Source organism: Temnothorax americanus, unplaced genomic scaffold, assembly GCF_048541705.1.
Source record: "Temnothorax americanus isolate GAGA-0224 unplaced genomic scaffold, ASM4854170v1 Scaffold50, whole genome shotgun sequence".
Lineage (NCBI taxonomy): Eukaryota > Metazoa > Arthropoda > Insecta > Hymenoptera > Formicidae > Temnothorax > Temnothorax americanus.
This window is the reverse complement of record NW_027509658.1, coordinates 809,244-828,902: the sequence shown is the minus strand read 5'-3', so window position 1 is coordinate 828,902 and position 19,659 is coordinate 809,244. Positions and strand designations below refer to the sequence as shown.

Below are 19,659 nucleotides of genomic sequence, written 5' to 3'. Positions count from 1 at the left end.
TGCCGCCTTTATGCCTGTCACTCGCGCCGAGCCGAGGCGGGATGCGGTCTTAATCGATAACCCTGCCGTACCTGTCGTTGCGACTTGCGACGACGCGCGTTGCACCTCGTCGCTTTACGATCCTCCCGATCGAATCGTCCGCCTTTATACGCTGTTCCTCCTAACGGGAAACAGCCGGCCGCGTTCGCATTCGATTAGTCTATTCGTTAACGGAAGCTTCGATGAAGTTTAATTCTCCTCTCGAACGTCTTTTTCAGCTATTTAATTCGCATTAGCGTTTAATTTGATACTTATTAATATATTACACACGATACACATTTACTGTTATATTAAATTAATTTTTGTTATACACATATGTTGATTGTTTTTTGAATTATATATACGTAAGTTGCGAGTATTTTACACACTCTGGCTGTTATTTTAAATAAATTTATTTTCTGTATTTACAGTTGCAGAGAGAATTGCCGATAAAAGCTCCGGTGAGTCTTTATATGATGCATCACGCGCGAATGAATATATGCATATAGCAGAGCTAAAAGTGCACGTGCTCGTCTGTTTCGCGCTCTGTGTTTGGAAACATCTCTCCGCCGGTGAGTTAAAATACCAGGATGAATGCCTCGTCGCATTAATTAATCAAACTGGACGTGCGGCTGATGCCAAACTGTGCATCCGCTATGCGATATTCCGTGGCGCAACAATATTCGCGCGAAGCGCGAAAGTCGCTCTCTTTCTCTCTTTTTCCGTTCAGCAACGAGAACGTTGTTGCCCTTGAATGAGCGGTCGAGCGCAGTCGCGATCTCTCGCTCGAAGCGGGCCTATAACTTAAGGCTCGCGACGACGCCGACGGTCGGAATACCGAAAACTCGATTAACCCACCGAAACATCTGCTCGCTGTTCGAAAGCAACGAACATTGGAAACTATTAATACTCCTGGTGCAACTTAAGCCGACCTTGATTTTAACGTGTGGCGTGCACACGTGCTTGCTTTGCTGCAACCCTTTCGTTGTTAGGTACCGCATGCTCCTTGAATAATGTAAGTCGTCACCAGTGACCTTCCATTATTAAATAAAGACGTAAATAAGAGATTCTTTCACGTCAATATGTCGATGTGAAAACATGATCGATTGAGAAATCATCTGATAATCATGATGCAATTATTACAATCACGGGGCACTGTTACGTGCGTATACCGCGAGATGAAGAAAAGCTTGACACAAATAGAAAACAGGAAGTCGTTCAAAAGAGGTCTCTTCTAATTTTTTCATTATTATTATATAATATTAAATTATTAATAATTATAATTAGAATAAGTAAATCAGTTTGACTTTTTAAAAGTTTCAGATAAATTCTCGTCGTAAAATAATATTACAATTTTTCTGGAAAAAATTAATATACGTTTAAAAATTGTTTCTGGAAAATTTAACGAATAAATTTATTTATCTCGAGAATCATTTCTCTCTCTCTCTCTCACTCGCAATGCAATTTCTGTCACGCGGAAATGATACGTCGATGTTAGTGACGAAAAAATTCGATTTACTGTTCGAACCTGCGTCAACGTACAACTCACCCCGAGTATCTCTGTGTTCGTCTCAAAATATCACGAAAGAGATCCTGAAAATGTTAAGAGAGAGTCGATACCCTAGGAAATCATATCGCCCCCGAATCGAGCGACGACGACGACGACGACGAGCAGTCAGCAGAGCAGGCGAGGCGCGGCGTGGCGTGGCGTGGCGCGCCTCCATCGAGCGCTCGCGCGCCGCCGTCGACGGGGGGGTTTGTGGGGCGGCATGGCGGGGCGATGAAGGGGAGGCGGCAGCGGACGCCCTTGAGCGACGGGCAATGCACCGTGCGAGGTTCAAGGCAGAACGGCGGTTGCCGTCGCGCCGCCGCCGCCGCCGCCACCGCCGCTGTCGCTGCCGCTGCCGCCAGCCCCCTTCTCACCCTTCGTTGCCCCTCTCATCCGGACACCCCACCTCCGCTCGTTGCACTCCCTCCACGTCGTATCGCCTGGTGGCTCGGTGCAGCGTGCAACTCTCTCTCTCTCTCTCTCTCTCTCTCTCTCTCTCTCTCTCTCTCTCTCTCTCTCTCTCTCTCTCTCTCTCTCTCTCTCTCTCTCTCTCTGCGCCCCTCTATCTGGCTCCGCCGTGTCGCTCCCTTTTTCCTTTCCCTTCACCGCCCCTTTCACGCCATCCCGAGTTCTCCGAGGACGCGCCATCGTGGCGGATCTTGACCTATATTTGCGGGAGGGAGGGACCCGAGGGGTAGGTAGAGCGCCGCTGGTTTTCTTCGCGTTGTCGAAACTTAAAACTGGAAGTTTGATGGTGAAAAGAAGATGAACGCGAGTGAACCCTGAAACAACGGAAAACGTTCATTGAGGGTGAATTCGAGTCGAATATTGCGAATCGAGGTGGTAATACGCGTGCGTGCGCGGACTAATGGTATACATTACGGTAATAAGAAAATATATGCTAATAATTAACAGCGTAATGATCAATAAACACGTAATGTGCTCTACCGTAATAATAATCAAGCAGTATGTATTACTTTATAATTATAGGTAATAATAAATGTAATAATAATATTGATAATATATAATTTTCATATTATATTTATATAATATTGAAGTCTCAAATTAATTTTAACTCGTTAGTCGATTTGAAATCTGTAGCGACTCACAGTTTGACTTAACGTACCGTAAATTATTGCAAAATGCATTCGCGAATGTGCTTGCGGGATGCCGTTCTCATCGAATGCCGTTCTCTGTGTTCCACGAATTTTGTATAAACCTTCGTAAACTTTGTAAGAATCCAGATGACGATGTTTAGACTTTCGGCCCCGGTCGCATCTGGCCACTGATACTGCGCTTGATCAGAGACACCCTGTATACACGGTTGAAGGTTACGCGCACGGAGGGGAAACGAATGGTCGGATGGAATGCGTGTGAAACTGGAGGAAAGGGTGAAGAACGGGGTAAGGGGGAGGGGGTTGAGCAAATCTACGACCGTCCGCGCGCGTGTTCCCGCGTTTGCACGTCCCTCGATCTTTTGTTTCGCGTTTCGCGACGGACCTTTAGTCACGATTATCTGGAAAATTGCGAAAAACCCCCCTTCTTGACTTCTCTCCCTCCTGTAACACTTGCGTACCTCGCCCCGCCGTGATCTGTTTTTTCGCTTTACCTGAAATATAAACGGCGGACGAGACGACACAATTTATGGCATTCTGCACTTAAGACGTAATGGTTTTACTTTAATTTTAGTATCGCGCTTCTCTCTCTGCATGACTTTGCTAATTGTAGTTGCACTTTGGCGTTGCACTTGGACTGTGAAATAGATATCCATTAATTTCCGTAATCGCGACTGTTTCGAAACGTAACCAGAAGAAGGCTCCCGGCATCATTTCGCGTTCGGAACCGAGGGCGGCAAGGAATTTATTACAAGAATCCCACGTTTCCCGAGGTCCCCGAAAATCTCCCAAAATCTCATGCGTCACTCGCCGAGCGTTGCACCGGCCGGCGCGGCCGAGCTAACGTGCGCTCACGTGGCGCGTACTTATATCTCGGGGTAAACATTTTTCTTTCGGCGCCGATATCTGTTTTGAAGATTCGTGCTCGCGCATCAAGTATTATATATTTAGTCCTGTCGCGGGAGGAGGGGGAGGGGAGAGGGGGCGTATCGTTCGATGAACAATGACGCCGGTTAGATGTAGTCGAAATAGGGGATTCCGTCACGTTGCAGCAATGTGACCGGGGATGAGGCCTCCGCACAGGTCGCCGACTCACGTTTCCCGTGTAATCCGGCCTTAAAATAGAACGATTATTCGAACTCTCTCTCCGCGGGCTTCGGCCCGCGTCGCGCGGAGTCGGATTTATATTCCCGAATTATGATCCCTCTCGAACTGCGAGTAACACAGAGGAGTAACCGGCGAATGAAACTCGGTATTTCATGTGTTGGTAGATAAGCAAGAGTTGGAGTGAGCCTCAATTAACGTAAAAAATTAATCTCACAGTAATTTCAAGAAAATGATAAAAGAAAAATACAAGATGGCAAAAATCGGAAACAATTTTAATGAAGGACTAGCAAAATAAAAACAAAATTTCTTGTTTAAAAGTTACCATGTTTATATGCAATTATTCTCATCACGCTCATTCAATTAGCTTCAAACACTGTGCCTGTGAATTAAACTAAACGGTTTTTTCCTATAATCTCATAACGACGTCGCAATTCTTCTATCCCTATATTGAATTTTTTCCGGATGCATTCCTAAACTGGACAGGTTCATATCTTTCGATGGGCAGCGTGGAGCAGTATCTCGCGGTCGGGAATTCGTCATCGAAATTTCTGGAAGGCAGGCGATGCTTATGGCGAAGGAGAGAGAAAGAGAAAGAGAAAGAGAGGGAGAGGGAGGATAGAGCGCATTGGCCCGGGGCGTCCGGTCTATGACTCAGGAATGACCCTCGTTGAACCGAGAGCGCGGCGCAGCCCAAATGCACCGCCGCGCCGCGGAGAGCAGACGTCGTCTTTCGGCCGAAGGCGAAATTCACGAGGCGCGCGCGTTTTTAGCTCCGTCAAAACTGAAAATATCACGCGCGCCGTCGACTACTGGCGTCGTCGTCGCGAGAAAAATTCGCGGTCCGCGTCTCTCTGGCGTAAACGAGATGAGCACGCGGACGAGAAAAATCGGATTCGCGCTCCGATGATGGATCCTCCGCTGACATGAATGGGAGAAAGAGAGAGGGTAGAGAGACAGAAGGAGCGCGTTGCGATCGACGAACGTCATCGTTACATTTAAAGTAACATGCCGAGTTACTCCTGTTTGCGCGCGATAATTCGCGAAATTAATGTTGTTTGAATGAAATCTGATTAAATTGTGCCACGGCGGCTAATTGGGGCGTGACGACGAAACGTGTTTTTCGACGCTCTCTTCGTGCGTGTTTACGTTATTTAATATGCGCATAAGCTTTAAGAATAAATCTCGATCGACGTTCAACGACCGATTCAGGCGGCGATGTGACGACGACGCGGCGTTTTATCGCACTTTTTGTTCGTTTTCTCCGCCGTTTTTACCGCTTTTTGCGTCTTTGTGCTTTCTGTATCGAACATCGGTCGTTCAACGCTCGGTGTCGCGTACTATACGCGCGAGAGTTTTGCAACGCCCGTCGCGCGCAATCTGCCATGATTTATTTCGCGATTGTAATTAATAAACCTCGTCACAGCGCAGCGCGCGATCTTATCGCGTCTCCCTTTTTATCTGTTTTTATCCAAAATGACATCAAGACTTATACTATATCTGTAATCGGTCGATCATGTCACTATCGCGTCGTTCGCTCTCGCTTTCGGATTTTCCTTTTTTTTCCTTCCCTCTCCCCCGTCTCGGCGGTAAACACATCTTACACGCTTGCAAAACATTCAGCGATATTTTTTATCATATGCTATTTTCTCGCATTACTCGCGGTAGGACAAAAGTGCTCGGAAAAACGTGCGAGCTCGCGTTGCGCACGGCGCATAAAATTACGATAAATTGTCTTAAGCCGTCTGTCTAATTGTCGTGAGACAGGTTAGTTTTATCCTACTGATGACCAGTCATTGCGATAGTAATTCTGTTCAGTACGAGAGGAACCGCAGGTTCGGACATTTGGTTCACGCACTCGGTCGAGCGGCCGGTGGTGCGAAGCTACCATCCGTGGGATTAACCTATTAGAAGTTAGCCCCCCACTTTTAGAATTAACATATTTTCACGGTTGTGCTGAATTGTGCTAGGTTTGTGCTATATTGTGCTCGAATATTATAACCATAATATGAAAAATACAAAAGAAAACTTTTAAAAACGAATTTTTAGGTCAACCCCCCACTTTTCGTTTTTTTTAATTTTTTTGATTGTGCTGAGTTGTGCTAAGTTGTGTTAACATTGTGCTAAAATATTATTTTAAAAAAATTATAACAAAAAAAGTTACGATATTTATTTTATCAATGTTAGCACAACTTAGCACAACTCAGCACAATCGAAAAAATTGATGAAAAAAACGAAAAGTAGGGGTTTGACCTAAAAATTATTTTTTTTTATTTTTTCGTATTTTTCATATTATAGTTATAATATTCGAGCACATTATAGCACAAACCTAGCACAATTCAGCACAACTTCCGGTTTTCTAGGAACAACAATGTAAAGAGCTCAAATTTTATAATTCAGATTTGTAATAATCTAGTGGTGAGTAAAAAAATTATAACAAAAAAGTTACGATAAAAAAATATCGTAACTTTTTTTGTTATTTTTAAAAAATAATATTTTACCACAATGTGTTAGCACAACTTAGCACAACTCAGCACAATCGAAAAAATTGAAAAAAACGAAAAGTGAGGGGCTGACTTAAAAATTATTTTTAAGTTAGTTCCCCACTTTTCGTTTTTTTCAATTTTTTCGATTGTGCTGAGTTGTGCTAAGTTGTGCTAACATTGTGCTAAAATATTATTTAAAAAAAAATAATGACAAAAAAAGTTATGATAAAAAAATCATTTTTGGATATAATTTATTTTTTTATCGTAACTCTTTCTGTTATTATTTTTTTTAAATAATATTTTAGCACAATGTGTGTGTTAGCACAACTTAGCACAACTCAGCACAATCAAAAAAATTGAGAAAAACGAAAAGTGGGGAGCTGACCTAAAAATTAGTTTTTTAAAATTTTCTTTCGTATTTTTTATATTATGGTTATAATATTCGAGCACAATATAGCACAAACCTAGCACAATTCAGCACAACCGTGAAAATATGTTAATTCTAAAAGTGGGGGGCTAACTTCTAATAGGTGTGGGATTATGCCTGAACGCCTAAGGCCGTATCCTCTCTAGTCAAAGGTGGCAATGATATCTCTAGGAGCCTTCGACCTTAAGCGTTTAATCATTCAAATCAGGCACGTACGAGGAATAATTTGTCGATCGCAAATTGGTACATTGTATAAGATAAACTCTTCTGTCGGGTACGTAAGTTATAGGAAGTAATTCGTTCGATAGTGCCATGTTTTTTTTTTACGAGAGTTAGCATATTTATCATTCGCGAGATATTAAACGACCGCCGCTGCGCCGAAAGCGGCCGCGGCGTGGTCCGTGCTCGCGCGCGGTTGTCTAAGGTTCATATTTTTAAACCGGGCCTTCTTTATGCCTTCCTCCGCTGCCTTTCGTTTCGCGACGTTTCCAACAGCAACATTTAAATGCCAATCGGCGGTCCGTTGCCCCGCCGCGCGCCGGTCCGTAGCGCAACTATAAACTCGACTCTTTGCTCCTACGGGGCCGCAACAGTCGACCGCACAGTCATTTCCGGCCGTTCAGACATTTTTCCCGAAATTTTAATGTGCAACGCGAGTTCAGTCATCGACCTCTCCTCGCGCGTTTCGCATATGCGTTCGCGCGCGAGCGCACACGCACGCGCGTGCTCGCCGTGCGTGATAACGGCCGCGGCGAGCTGCACTTGCATCGCGCTCGAGTTCGTTGCGGATATACTCGTATGTTTGCTGTTGCGTCACGGGATGTTTGCCCGTTCACTTATCCACGTGCGTCTTTATCCTCGTTCTTTCCTCGGGGCCAGCAAGCGCATCTAAACGCGTAGCACGGCTCGCCGTGGATACCCGAAATTCACCCCGCTCTCGCTGCGCGATTAAAAGCTCATTTCGTGTTATTGTTATATACCGTTGTTTATAATTATTCGCGTTTTTGTTATCTGTTTTTTATTATTTAAATATATTAAATAATTAATATGGCATTTAATAAATAAATCGCGTCCCAATCTGCAATTGTTACGATAAACGTGGAATTTAAACTGATTTTAAACGTTTCTTGGAATTATTTTGGAGTTTGAGATATTTTTGTTCTTAATATTTTTTATTATGTATAATAATTTAAAGGGTATTTTAAAATCGAATTGCGTTACGTGAATTTTCTCAGGATACATTTGGAAAAACAGCGAGCCCGCGGGGTAACTCGATGCTCGCGATCTGGCCAATCCTTTGTCGAGGATATGAGCGATAAAGCGTGCGCGATGTAATCCCGTCCGTAATACCGGATCTCCTCGAACGGTCGGAATTGTTAAGTGTCGACTAATTCGAAAGAAGTCGTATTACTCGAGCGAGCGCACAGGAGGGGAGCCGTTAATTCTCGCGCTTTGACATTAGCGGCGCGCTTCTTCCCCTGCGCTTTATTTCGCGGCCGGTAAACCGTAAAATGCGCCTGAAGCACCCCGGTCCCGAGCCGAGCCGCCGTGTATATAGGTATACGTGGGGAAGATTAATGGCTTCATCTCTCCGCGAAAGACGCCGCGAAGATACCCGTCGTCGTGATCAATGCGCGTCGCGGAACGCATCGCGCCGATCGTCGCGTTTATTTGGACCGGGAGATCGATGTTCCCGGGTGAGCGCTTACGAAGAGCGCGATCGGGTCAGTCACGCCACCGCGGTGGCAGCTCGAATGTACGCGCATCGTTTATTTCCAATGCGCCCGGAGGAGTCATGCACGCGAGATCGAAACACAATGGCCGTTTTGCGTGTCGGATTCCGCTCGCTAAACGCGGCGAACGAATTCGCCCCGGCGTGTTCCGGAGAGCCATAAATAATCCCGGCTGTTGCGCGCGCGTAGATTCGTGTAAATCAAACGATCTCGCGGCGATCGGGGCGCGAGCGAGAATCGCACGCGCGCGCGTTTTCGACAAGATCCGAGCACGCGGGATGGAAACGCGAGAAGGAAGGTGGACGACAGCGGGGAGACGCGGGGAAGAGGTGGACACGGAGACTCAATAGGTGACCTTGGCAAGCAGAGTCCTTTAAGAGAGCCGAATGGTCAACGTTCCGGGGACCTTCGGAGTCTCGTAGTCACGGACGGCCAAACTGCATCCAGACGCTCCCAATAAAGCTCGCTCGCGCTCGCTTGTACATACGCTTGCATCTGCAGGCGGAGCGCGCGCGCGCGCGCGCTTGCTCGAACTCTCTCCCGCACCTTGCCCATACCCGGCTTTGGCGCGGGTATAACTCTCCTCTCCTCTCCCCGGCGAGGGAGAAAGAGAACTAAATCCGGATCCTTGCGAATCCGAAGAATTCTTTCTTTGGCGTTCGCAAATCCACGGGGCGGACAGCGGCTCGTTTCGCCCGTCACGCGCGCGCCTTCGCAAGAAAATTCACGCGGCCGACCGATGACGTGAATTGGTGTGTAACTACCACTCGTTAACCCTTTCTTAGGTGCCTGCTCTCAGACTGCAATGCCGCTGCGTTTCTTTTTCTTTGTTTTACTTAGTTTCAAGATCAGCGGTTAACGAGAGGAGAACAGGAAACATGGATTGATTAATTATTAGATAATTATAAATGGACTTTAATAATTAGATTATTAATGTATTGCAAATAAGAAAAAGAACACTGTGTGCCTAAAATTTCAGCAGCAGTAGGTATTTCTAGAATATAGATCTTGTTACGGCCAGCAAGAATTAATTGTTGATGATAAATAACACAATTAATAAAATGCGAGACATTATGAATAATAATATAGATCTAAGGATTTTAGAAATTTGAAATTTTTTAGCTCATAAATAAATACATAAATAGATATACAGATTATATATAAATACATATACATATAAATTTATAGAATATTGTACAAATAGTATTTTCGTAGAAAAGAGAGACAGATCCGTTATATTATACAAATCATTGAACAGAGGTTTTTTTGATTGATTTATTAACCCAGTTTTGCAGCTTATTATTAGATATCTTACATTTTACGCCGGTATGATTTTTCTTTTTTTTTCCCCACAACGAATTAGCAAGTAGATAAGCAGTAAATTTATGTACTATTAAAAATAATAGACTACATTGATCACGAGTAATTCAAATTAATTCTCTCGATAAAAACGTGATTAACTACTTTTTTTTTATTAAAAGCCGATATTTATTCTTTGCATTCGTTAAATATGCGAACGGGAAATTTCTATCGTTCAATACGTGTTACGAGTCGTATTTAAGCAACGATTAATTTTATATTCGGGTCATGCTTGCACAAATTATTTTCGCCAAATTTACCATTGCATTGTGCCAATCGTAATTACATGCATTTTTACTCGTGGATAAAAGCACCGTGCGTCTCGCGAACGTTAATTATGTACACGCAAATTTCCCTGCACATCCTGTCTATCTTCACGTCTGCTGTCCAAATCCAGCGTTACAAAGTAAAGACAAGCAAAAGAGGAGATTCGGAAACATGTCGTATTAAATATTTTGCGCTATCGTTTAAATAATTAAATGCATTAAAAGGCTGGGATCTCTCGTCATCACACTTTTGTATAATCGCCGCGAAGAGAGAAAGAAAAGATCCGCGATGTATCCGTTAATTGATTAAATTGCTCTCGAGTATATATATGTTTAAATGAGGAAAAACGGAATAATTGATATGATAATGACGTTTCGCGGTTCCGCCGGGAAATGTGATAAGCTGATAAATTATCGAGGTGCGCTCGCGGTGAACAGTTATACATGAGTCTCATTGTTTATTGACTTTAATGGTCACGATTTAAATCCGCGATCGGCTAATTAGACTTTCTACGCCCGTTAAATTCACGGCGAATCCGCGTTCTGACGCGTTTGAGCTGGCCACGATTTGTGCGACGAATGTCAATAAGTCATTAAATTCCGAATCATTCATAACAAATTGCGTCGATCGCGCGTCACTCGTGCGTCGCGAGGAACGACAATATATTTTTAAGCAGGTCGATGACTTACTTTTGTTCTTGCAGGCAATGACTGAAAACAATTCGTGTGTTCGGCGAATAACTCAGAGTGAATTCATTCGATCAGCAATAGCTGAAGCACGTACGTAAGTCGCGCTGTCGAGACTTTGTCAGTTATATAAATTTCTGGCCTCTTTTCTTAATCCATGACACATGTGATTCCTCTAATAGATTATTATTAGCCATAATTGCAGTTATATTGGCAATGCAGATTGTTTCGATCAGTGTTGTTGCCGATCAATGTTGTACTTCGCACTTAACAGCTCCGATGATTCTATCTCGCTTTCCGTCCTTGAGCACTTTTTTCTTTCTTTTTTTTTTTTCCACAAATACAGGCTCGATCGGGAATCGAGCCCAACGTGCGATGCGGCATGACGGTCGTCCTCGAAAAGGAGATGCAATAAGAGATAATTGTATTTCCATTTGCGACAGTGACGTCAGTTTCGATTGCGCGCGCGAGCGCGCGCGCAATAACGACGGCTGTGTATTTCTCGCGTTATTATTCCACACCTGTCGAACTTCTAGGCTCCTCGGGCATAATTCTCATAATTTCCCGATCTTTCGCGGCGCGTTTGTGGCATCCCAACGCAAGGAAACACGGGACCAATCGAGGGCCCGCGATAAGCTGCGAAACGCACGTATAATTAACGAGCGGGAAGAAAAGTATTTTCTTGATTCCCGGGGTTATTCCGCGAGGCGTGTTTCGTAAACGCGCGTAACGACTCGCGTCAAATGCCCTTGTGTATCGCGGCGACAAACAAAGAGCACGATAGCGCTCGTGGGGAAGCGCAAATAGACAAAGATAAACCTCGTCGGTTCTCTCGTTTCGCAAATTCGCGCGGGGCGGTCGGAGGGGGGGGGAAAGGCGATTGGAACGAATTGTGTAACGATCGCTAACGGGAGCGTTATCGCGGCGACGGAGAGCGCGGCAATATAATAATCCGGATCTCCGCGATCATCGGCCGGTCGAAGGCGAACCGTGCGATCGACGATCGCGCTATATTTGCACGCAACGTGGAGCAGAAGCACGTGAGGGGGGGAGGGGTAACCAGGAACGGACCCCGTGGCCCGTCGAACACTTTGTTTATCTACGTGGCCGTTGCAGAAAGGCCTGGCTGCAGTTGGCCGCGGCGGTAATAGTCGAAGGCCAAGTCAAACGCGAGTCGATGACTCCTTTCTTTCTGGTCTCTCTCTCAGCTGGCCGCGAGACGACGACGCGGCGCGGCCGTGCTATACGGATCAATTCAGGGTCGTAACGATCCACCTCGCGCCTCCACCGCGTCGTCTTTTTCCCAAGCGGCAGCGGCGCGGGCGGCGGCGCGGCACCGGAGTAGGGGCACGATCTCAGGGTCGCGTTTTCGCGAGAGATGATGAGAGAGAGAGAGAGAGAGAGAGAGTGAGAGAGAGAGAGAGAGAGAGAGAGAGAGAGAGAGAGAGAGAGAGAGAGAGAGAGAGAGAGTGAGAGGGGGGGAGGTGGTGGAAGAGGTGGTGGTGGAGGCGGCGGCGGCGGCTGTAAAATATTTCGAGCCAAGGAAAGCCAGCCGTGCATTTAGCCAGCCTTCTCGGGGCTGATCCTTTCCTAATTTTTTAATCCTCTTGACGGAAACGAGATTCATTGAAGGATAATTCTTCAAAAAAATTTGTAATCTTAAGTCGCTTTCTCTCTTCTTCTTCTTCTTCTTCCGAATCCGAATCCAAATCCGATTTGTCCAGCACGTCCATCGAAATGTCTCTGTCGACGCGACGGGAGTTCCGTTTGCCAATCGTCATTTTCGCGGATAGCTTCGCCTACGGCGACTTCGCGAACGTGTCGGGACATGCGAATGTACTTATCACCGAGATGGAAACGTCGAACGGCGGCGACTCGCTGATTACCTCGCGCACGTTTTTGACGTCGCAGTTAGGCGAGCGATAAGGGGGAACGCGCGGGTCGGGAGAAAGTATTTAGCCCGATCGGCGCGCATTGCCACGGCCGTCCTCTACGTTGCACACGAGTCGCTTAATGATGTCGTTGACTCGTGCGCCGACCGACTCGCTCGCGAGGCAACCGTATCGCAAAACCGCCCGCCCGGACCGGATACGCTCCCGGAATAAATTATTCGGCGCCGTCGTTTCGAACGAAGCGGTCAGGTGCGATACATGCTAACAAATATGAATACGAAATCGCGACGCCACGCGCAAATTGTGCTTGAGTACTCGCGACGCGACGCACGAAGTCGAAACCAACTTTGACGTCGAAGCTGTATCGTTTTTACTCGGATAATTTGGAAATGTATTAAAATATAATATTTTAAAATGATAAACATTAGATTATATATATATATATATATATATATATATACAATGAGTTAAAAAATCACAGTTAAGATAATAAGTATATTTTATATTATTTTTTTCGTAAATAAAAAATAACAATTTATATAATAATTTCTAAAGAAATTTGGGATTTTAATTTGTGGCGCTACAATAGACGCAGTAGTCTCTCTTATTCGCGGGCCCAATCACGAATTTATCGTTTATCGTGTCGCGCCTAAATGCGCACTCCGGAAAAAAGAAGTGCAGCGCACACCCACGACGACGACGCGGTCGCGCTCTTTCGTGGTGGGCCCCCAGTTAGAGCTATCGCGAGCTTCGCTCGCCATAGCCATAGCCTGGTCGGCGGGGCACGGGGGAGCACCTTGTGGCATCTCACGGTGAGGCTGGGGGGAGCACGGCCGGGCCGGAGCGGGGAACGGGCCGGCGGAGTAGGGGAGCGGGTCGGTGCAGCGCAGCGGCAGCAACGATGCAATTAGGCGAGTTATGCAGAATGACGTCACACTTCGGTCCGGGGTAACTGTGCTGAGTCAAGGACAGCCTGCCCAAGGCCCTGCCGAGCGACTCCTCCCTCCCCCTCACGCCTTCCCTTTTGCCCATCGCGTGGAAACCCACTCCTCTCGTCGCCTCGCGCGAGTCTCTCTCTCTTTCTCTCGCGCCATCCGGCGTCGCGTTTTCTCTTTCTCTTTTTTCTCTCTCTTTCTTTCTCCCCGAGATCATTCCACGGCCTCGTTCGCTCTCGCAGGCCTCTCTCTCGTTGATCTTCTTTGTTGTCCACGAACAAAGTGCATTGTCGTTAAGTTAAATCACGCCCGATCGACCGACCGTCGCGGACGAGAGATAGTGAGAAAAGGCGGAGGAAACGGCCGCCGATCGACGTAATCGGGGCCGATATTAGGAGAATTTGTCATTCGTTGTGTTTTCTTATGCTCTATAGAACGGTTCTGACGGAGACGTGTTTCTCTCGAACGGCGGAAATGTCTGGCTTTCGATGATACTGCCTCTCTAACTGCGTTTCAACCGATGATAAGAAATCACTGCGCTCTGAATTGCGTTATATAATTTTATACAATTTTATTACTCCTCCCTAGATTAATTAAACAAAGTAAGAAAATTAATTGAAACACGGGTAGCATTTACTATACATTGGACTGTTGCTGCAATATCAAATTGATTAGAATTGATACATACAGTTTACCTTTCGTTAAATTAACGTCATTGGAAGAAGGCGAAAATTATTTGTTAATTATTATCACTGTATTAATTAATTGCGAATACAAAATTAGTGCGATCAATATTCGAGCATGTGCAGGTTATATGCAGATATTTGAAAATATCCGGGTATTTATAGTATGATTATCTTAGGTATTGCCTGGATATCCGGGTACCCACTTTATTACAAGATAATTAGCAGGTACCGCGGTATATCCAGGTTCCGCTTGGATAATAATATATGCAATAAAACAATGTAACGCATGCATGTTGTTTCGCGTAGAATCCATCGTGAGGTGTAACGCGCTACCATTCGAGACGCTTTCTCCGTTCGCGTACTTAAACAAGCTAAAGAGTATTCGGGAAGTTTTTACGCGGATATTAAGTCCCGGAGCTAATTAACGATCTTGGGTTGATTGACAGGTATCCAGACGTGTGTATGTATTACCTGCCTGCGGGCGCGAGTATCGCTCGAAGCACAAGTTGTTCTCATATTCTTTTTTTCAGCATCGTATTCCGCGTCTTTTGCTGATGTCCGTAATTATAATAACACGTGTACTAAAGGCATTTTCTTTAAATCTCGTTTATACATAAATAAATAAATAAATAGAAATCCAACACAGCTTATTTTTAAATATCGTGAGTTATGTTTAAGAAAAACATTGACTGCTTTTCCAAAACTGTAGAAAACGTTGTATAAGTACATGTCTTTCGAGAGCATGCGTTCAACGTGAATTCAAGAGAAGCTTTTTTTGATTCGGGAGTAAAAAGATACCTAAATCTCCGTATACTGACATCGCTATCGAAATAATCGGTCAGGCGCAGCCTCGGGGTTCCAGCTTTATTTCTCGTTTCGTAGATCGGGAACAAATAAACGCGTCGGCAGCTCGAGAAGTCGGCCCGGTTCGCCTTGGAAGCGATCGCGTTTTAACGCATCGATCCGTGCTTGACTGCACGTCTCGCAATTTTCAGCGCCGGGATTTCGGCGGCCGTCAGACGCAATGTATAACGCGCGAGTTTTCTCTCTCTCTCTCCCTCTCCGCGAGAATCGGAGTATTATTATCGGGACACGCGCGATTGCGTCAGGGTAACACTTTTTATCTGGGCGTACCAGACGCGTGTTTGTCAGATCTAGTCACCTCGGCGTTACCTCGACGAAGATAAAAAAAAGATCGTTGAACGCGCGCGCGGTCACGCTTTTTCCTCGTTGTGACGCAGCGATAACCGGTCAATCTTTGGTAGATTCCGGCGGACGATAAGCGACACTGCGCGTCGCTTTTACAAGCGCAATTGCAGATAAAAACGCCCGATTGCTTCCCGACGAATGCGTGACGCTTTTAAGAACGGCGATCGTAACGTCGCTATTGTGATCGTGATAACCATAGTTTTATATATATACCGACGTTTTATATAACGTTTCCAATGTCGGAAAAAATGTGTCATTATCGTATTTACGCGGAATCTAGATCGAGAAACCGCAAAGTTGCCTAAAGAGAAACTGCGAATTTTTTTTTAACTTGTCGCTTATCACGACAGTAAGAGTACCGTTTTTTAAATTTAGAATTTTTACAGTCGAGATTTTATATTTGCTCTTCCTTAAAATGTTATTTATGTAGTCTTTTCAATGTCGTTACTCAATGTCGATCAATGCGCGTGCATTACAAAAGCGGCGTTTGATTCGCGACGACCTTTAAGCAATTTAATCGAATGCCATATGCGAGAGAAACGCTTTGGTCATCGCAATGAGACAACGCGCCGCGCTCCTCGCGAGGGTAGGATAAGGAGTCTTTTTCTATTTGATTCCGGCATTGCTTTATAGGGAAGTCGAGTTGCGCGCGAGTCTCCGCTGACGTTTAATTAGAGATGATCGTGCAATCGGATTAGTTATATCTCATATATCATGCGTGATTTATATGATGCTCGCGCACAGGTTGATATTGGTCTCTCGTTACGCGCGTTCTCAATCTTGTTTGCAAAGAGCTGTTTTTACCGCGCGTAGTTATATACGAGCAAGGTCTTGTTGACGGAGAGAGATATCTCGAAGGTTTCCGAATACTCGCGGTTACGTGAAAATTCTGTTCCGTTTTAACAACTTACGACGCGTCGCAGCTAGACGTGTTCTCCAGCGGCGCGAAAACGTGCTGTTTTCCTGTTTCCAGAATAACACACAAAGACACGAAATCCGTGACGACAGCCGTTCGTTCAACTTATTATTTCTGCAGCCTCGGTTATCGTTGTTTTTGCAACGTTGGGGTACACGAACGTTATTTTGCGCAGCGAGAGAAGTCCGCTTCCTCCTCTAGTTCAGTCAAATTATAGACAAAAAAAAAAGGCTTTTGCTCGGAAGTGAAGCGGTATCAATGAAACCTTTTTAAGGTTGTTGGGGGGGATGTAGAAGAGCTTATTTCTGAGGTATCGGGTTAATCGGACCGATGGGTTTTTAAGGGGGGAGGGGGAATGAAAAATTTCGTTTTTTTGCAATAACTCGGCGAATTTTGACCGTACATGATTTACTAACTCCTCATTTTGTAGCTCTTTTAAAGCCCTACAATTTATTTCTCAAAGACCCTAACTTAAAATCAATATTTGTCCGAGTTTTAGCCGGTGAAAGTGGGAAAAAATGTATTTCGCGGTTTTTTGCGTTTAAATTCTATTTAATATTATGAAATGATACATTTATTGTGAAATAAAAGACATGAAAGAGATAATGAAAAAAGCTATCAATAAAACGAGATAAACGCAAAAAACCGCGACAAAATACATTTTTTCCCACTTAAAAACCCATCGGTCCGATTAACCCGACAACTCAGAAATAAGCTCTTCTACATCCCCCCAACAACCCTAAAAAGGTTTCATTGATACCGTTTCACTTCCGAGCGCGTCACGGAATTCGATTCTACTCTTGACGTATAGTTGAAATGCTAATGATACTTTCGCGCGCGATTAAATAACAGCTCGGCAGTTTGCCGCCGAACGTTGCGTTCATCGTTAGGCGCATCCATTGTTCGTCGTTTCATTCACAATTGATTACATGCGACCGTTTTTCGCGACGTATCTCTTTAAAACGTTATTACGGAGAATCCGTGTGTTCTGCCTCGTCGATGTAACAAACGGAACTTTTTACGCTAGGAGTGAGGGGGCGGCGGGAAGAGCGCGGAAGATTTGCAGAGGGGGAGAAGATTGTGTGATTTCGTAATGACGTTATAATATCGCGCTAGTACCATCGGTGCGCTGCGGCGCAATTCGCAAGAACACCGCAAGCGAGATTCTATGTCATGGACCCAGCCTTGGGTCTTCGGAGCCTATCCGCGGGAGATGATGCGGCCAAGCCCGCAATTATATATTTATTCGCTACGTAATAACGCGCGTCGCTGGCCCTGATCCGGCAGCCACGGCGCGGCCGCTCGGCGCATGCGATTCTTGTATAATCGCTGTTATGTAACGCGCGACGTGAGGCGGCATATGCAGCGGTCGCGACATTGGCCCGCACGAGAGCCGAGGATTAGACGATTAGACTCCCGTTCTGCCGATCGCCTTACTTACATATGACAGGTGGCCCGAAAATCGATCGGCGGCGACTCCAACGATCCCGGTGTCGCGTCGCGAACGAAACGACAATAGTCGATATCTAACGGGCGTTACTTTTATTTTCGGCGCTGCCGGCAGAAATAATCGCAATCGCGGTTTTCTTAAATGGAGGTTTCTTAAATTGAGCGTTTCTACGAGTTGGGATTTACATTCCGATCGTTCCGATTGTGTCAATATGTATATGCATGTACGAGACGGAACGATAACGATATCCCGCGTTGCCCGGCGGTGTTCCAATCAATTCCTCACTAGAGTTTCGCGCCTTCATCTCGTTCCTGCGAGACGCGAACGTAAATCACCCGTGATCGATTGTACCGCGGCATTAAATGCGAATAAGGCAGTGTCGAAGGTGAAACGGCGGATTAGACGGGAGCAGGCACGGCGAGATAAGATCGCCAATGACATTTCTCTTTTAGCGTCTCGCGAGGCGGCGCGGTGTCATTTCACCTTGTCGTAATAGCTTCGTTAACGGTACCCGCGCGACCGGTTGCGCTATAGCTATAGATTAAAAAGAGAAGGATTTTTTTGTCGCTCACTTTTGCGGACCGCGACGACGCGACGTTTAACGCTGATTCATTATCTGCTCCCCTTTATTCCGACATTTTTTCCTTGATATGCTTGGAGACGTTTAATTGATCCGCGCTCCGATAGTAATAATTTCCCGGCGTACGTTACGAGGATATTGCGCGAAATAGTGTCAGCGAGATAATCGTTGATTACCGCACGAGCACATGACTACACGGTTACGACGTGTGTAATTCATTATAAGATAGCCGCTTGCGCGCGCGTTACCTTATTGTGTGTTGTAAGCCGCTGTAACGGCTACGCACTGCCGTGAGCGAGCGTTTCATAAAATAGTTATAACGCTGTTATGTAAAAATGCACCGCGAGTATAGTCTACTCGTGCGAGATGCGTACATAATATCGCACGCCCGACTGAATCGCGATTCAACGCCATTAATCAATCGAAGCTAATGAGATTTCCCTTGATGCGAGATTTTTAACTCGCGATATAGCCGCAACTCGCGATCGCGAACAATAACGCCAGCCTCTATCTCACTTTCGTGCGTTTTGTTTCTTTTTTTTCCTCTCCGTTCTCGTTTATCGCGTCCGTTCATCTTCGTGCATCGCGTTCTAATTGCAGGTTTCGCTCTCGATCGTTCATTCCTAAGCAACGCACGAGTTCCCGCGAAGAAACGACGCGGGTGTGTGTGTGTGTGCGCGCGCGCGCGCGCGGGGTCCTTCGCCGCGCGCGTTTTCCGCGTGGGTTCTTCGCGCGGGATTGAAATATCGCGCAGGTGGTATTATCTATTACGGCAGGTGAGGTGACGTGGATCAAAGAAAATTCTATCGCGTTCACGGACGAGCACGGCCGAAGGCCGATGTTCTCCCGACGACGGCAGAAACGGTAAAGTGACGAATGGCAGTGACGCGCGCGCCCGCGACTCTATAGTCGCGAGATCTTATCTCGGCTGACTATCACGTAACCGACGTGTCAGATATCGATCTGCGACGCGAATCGTGGAGGCCTCTCGCTCCCCAGATGTGGCCGGTTGCAGTTTACGAAGATGGCCGCTAATTAATTATATACGTTGTCACGCACCTAGCGAGACGCCGCGCGCAGATCGACGCGCCGTCGCGTCGCGACGCATCGCGCGCATCGATAATAACTTAACCGGCAATGGCTGTAATTAGAGTCTAATTGTAATTAAACTTGTCTGGTACAAACTCGAGACGATCTGATGGTAATTTAGCGAAAAGCTTGTAGCTTTAGCCCAGGCCTCACGATGA

At 45.8% G+C, this 19,659-nt stretch overlaps 1 protein-coding gene across 3 annotated transcripts in view; it reads left to right on the top strand.

The window, feature by feature from the left end:
* LOC143904347 (uncharacterized) overlaps window positions 1-19,659 on the top strand; it is a 98,385-nt gene that overhangs the window by 55,671 nt on the left and 23,055 nt on the right. The window contains exon 4 of one of the 3 annotated variants that reach the window (XR_013258892.1): window positions 450-1,011. The exons of 1 other annotated variant lie outside the window; for it this stretch is intronic. Coding sequence is in view for 1 of the 2 variants with exons in the window: in XM_077418960.1 (XP_077275086.1) it covers window positions 450-479 (30 nt within the window). In the remaining variant the exon portion in view is untranslated. Of the gene's footprint in view, window positions 1-449; window positions 1,012-19,659 lie in introns of those variants that run through there. One more of the 3 variants, XM_077418960.1, reaches the window with a different exon arrangement.